Below are 2,813 nucleotides of genomic sequence, written 5' to 3' on the forward strand. Positions count from 1 at the left end.
TAATTTATTAATTAATGATTGATACAATTAAATTATAGAACTAAAGAGCTTTCCATCAGTGGCAGGAGTTTAATGAATGAAATATATCTCCCTCATTCTACCTTGCTCTGTACGACTTAATTAATATAATAGAATGTTCTTTCTGAGTATGAAAGTGTTTATTTTCAGGTTCATTGTCTTTACTATAATTCAATGTTTATATTAGTGTGTTTTTAAATTTCATGATCAAATGTTGATATGACTCAAATACTGTTTTCCTACAAAACTGACATTGTAAAATCCCAGTGGCCAGTGTGACATCTTAGCAGGAGGTTTTTGGGAGGGGATTAGTCTTTGGGAAGTGGAATTAGTGCCCTAGAAGAGAGGTGAGAGACTGCTCTTTTTGCTTTCTGCACTAAAAGACTGGCCCTAAGGAGCAGATGGCCACCTCCAAGTCAAGAAGCAGACTTCAGAAATTTGATCTTGGACTTCACAGCACCTGATACTATGAAAAGTAAAAGTTTGTTATTTAAACTTCTTAGTCTGAGGTATTCTTTACAGCAGCCTGAACTGACCAAGACAAACATTTTCTCAAGTGCTATCCAAAATTATATTAGTTTTGCATCATTTTAATTATATGTAGTTGAATTCTGCATGGCTAAAAAGTGAGGTACTAAAAAAAAATCAAACTTCTTCATATCTGATTACCTGAACTTTTTGAACATAAATAACTACTCTGAAAAACAAAACAATTCTTAACTAACTCCTGGCTTGCTTCACTTCACAAATTGTATCATCAAGAAGACTTGTCTTGTTTCATGTGCTACCTTAGCACACAGTACAATGGTGTTCCATCCTTTATAATTTTTAATTGCTTTTTCTGTGCTTAGCTGTTTGCCCTCTCACACCAATCCAAAGATAAGCACATTGCTATGAATTTTGAGGGAGGAAAGATTCTTTGTAACTGTCTACATTGGATATCCAACAAGTCTTGACTTTTGTAGAGTTAATGATATTTTGAAGAATGATTAAAACTTAGTTGAACTGTAAGAGAGATATAATATTTGCTTCTTTTGTGCTTTTCAGCTAAGACATATAAGTAACAAGACACTCGAACTTTCCTTTTTATTTTTTTCTTATAAACAACAAAATCATTTAAATTTCCAAATTATGAAAGATCTCTCTCTGTCTCTGTCTCTGTCTCTCTCTCTGCCTCTGTCTGTTTGTCTGTCTGTCTCTCTCTCTTTCTCTGCCACTCATGCTCTTGTTCTCATTCTTTCTGTTTCTATCACTTTCTCGTCTCTATGTGGTCTTCTTAAACCTGTGGGTTTTTTTTTTTTGTCACACATAAGTGGTTAAACTAACTTGATTAGGAGAGAGAAGATTAAGGATTATGAAACATCATCTTCAAAGAGAATGCCTCTTTTGTTAAGTTCTTTCATTGTGTTTAGTTCCTCATTTTTAAAAGCTAGGACACTGTACTTTAAAATATTTATTTCTTAAGATGTTCATTCAGTAGACATTATTGGGGGAAATGGGGGAAAATTCTACACTATACTATATTACTGTACTATACTGAACTACACTATACTGTACTATACTATACTTTCCATACAAAAAGTGGAAATCTTTTTTTTATTCAAATAGCCCACCATTGCTGGAGGAGATTCTACCTCATAACAGGTAATCGACGGCACAGTGGAGCCACTAATAAGCTAGACTAGATTTATGCTGCATCTCATTCAGGGTCCTGTAGGTTGAGAATGTGATTTCTAACAGAAACTCAATATAATAAGGGGAATGTATTTGCAATGGAAATTTGACTTATATCATGATTGAACTAAGAACTTTATGTTGAGTGTCTCTACCGGATACTGACATACAATGAATTACTGACACGGGCTGATGTTTTTCTTTGTAGGTAGCCAACAACTACAGGAGGCCCATCTCAGCCAACCAACCTGTAGATGATGCCAGCGAAGACATTTATGTTAACTACCCAACCTTTGCTAGAAGACCCAAACCTAGATATTGAACCTCTATCTTGAACTCTTGACCTGAGCAAATTAATATTATGTATGTGGAGCTTGCAATGATTCTTCCTTCTACCCAGTATCTGCTTTGAAGTTGTTCAAATTTGATAGAATTGTTTCATTTGATAGAAAAATACTGCATTATGTAGAGTACATTCTTAATAGGAATATATCAGAAAACTTGAATTTAGCTTATGTGGACAAGAAAATTTAACTGACTCATATAAGGAAAAGCTAGGAAGATTAAGCTTCAGGCAAGGGGTTGCTTACTAGAGCTTCAGTGTCATTTCTAGAATTAAATAAGGGTGAAAATTGGTTTTGGATTTCTCTCTCACAGGGGTAGATCCACTTCATTGGCATGCCCTAACTAACTCTGATGGAGGTTTTCTTGTGCTTCCCAGGTAGCTACCAATGACTACAATTTGTACATCTTTGTTCTATGTTTGGTAGAGAGTTTGCTTGTATTAACCAATGTATTTGGTTATCCATCTATCACTAAGTAAGGATCTTGGTCACAATAGATTACCATAATTGGCTGGGACCAAAGGACATTATTGGCTAATTCATGTATGTCAAATAAAGAAAGGGGATTGGGAAACTGGTGATTACCACAAATGTTAACCACCATGATTATGCAGGATTATCTCTTGCTAATGAATTGAACTCAGTATGGAGCAGAATAAGATTAGTTCCTCTCTCTCTTCTAGAATCTTCTCTGTCAGCATAGTTCAGAGTACCTGGCAGGAGAACAAATAAATAGTCAAGAGAAAGGTAAAAACGACATGCTTATCTCTTCCCTTT

The 2,813-nt window shown here is 34.9% G+C and overlaps 1 protein-coding gene across 6 annotated transcripts in view; it reads left to right on the forward strand.

Annotated features, from left to right (window-relative positions):
• The window catches only part of Cd226 (CD226 molecule), a 103,773-nt gene extending 100,970 nt beyond the window's left edge, over positions 1 to 2,803 (forward strand). For 5 of the 6 annotated variants that reach the window (XM_023707425.1, XM_023707428.1, XM_023707427.1 and 2 more), the window contains one exon: positions 1,901 to 2,803. In XM_023707425.1, the coding sequence (XP_023563193.1) occupies positions 1,901 to 2,014 (114 nt within the window). In that variant the 3' untranslated portion in view covers positions 2,015 to 2,803. The remainder of the gene's footprint in view (positions 1 to 1,900) is intronic. The other variant, XM_023707429.1, reaches the window with a different exon arrangement.
• The last annotated feature ends 10 nt before the right edge of the window (positions 2,804 to 2,813 follow it).

The sequence above is a fragment of the Octodon degus genome, unplaced genomic scaffold, assembly GCF_000260255.1.
Source record: "Octodon degus isolate 3935 unplaced genomic scaffold, OctDeg1.0 scaffold00289, whole genome shotgun sequence".
NCBI lineage: Eukaryota > Metazoa > Chordata > Mammalia > Rodentia > Octodontidae > Octodon > Octodon degus.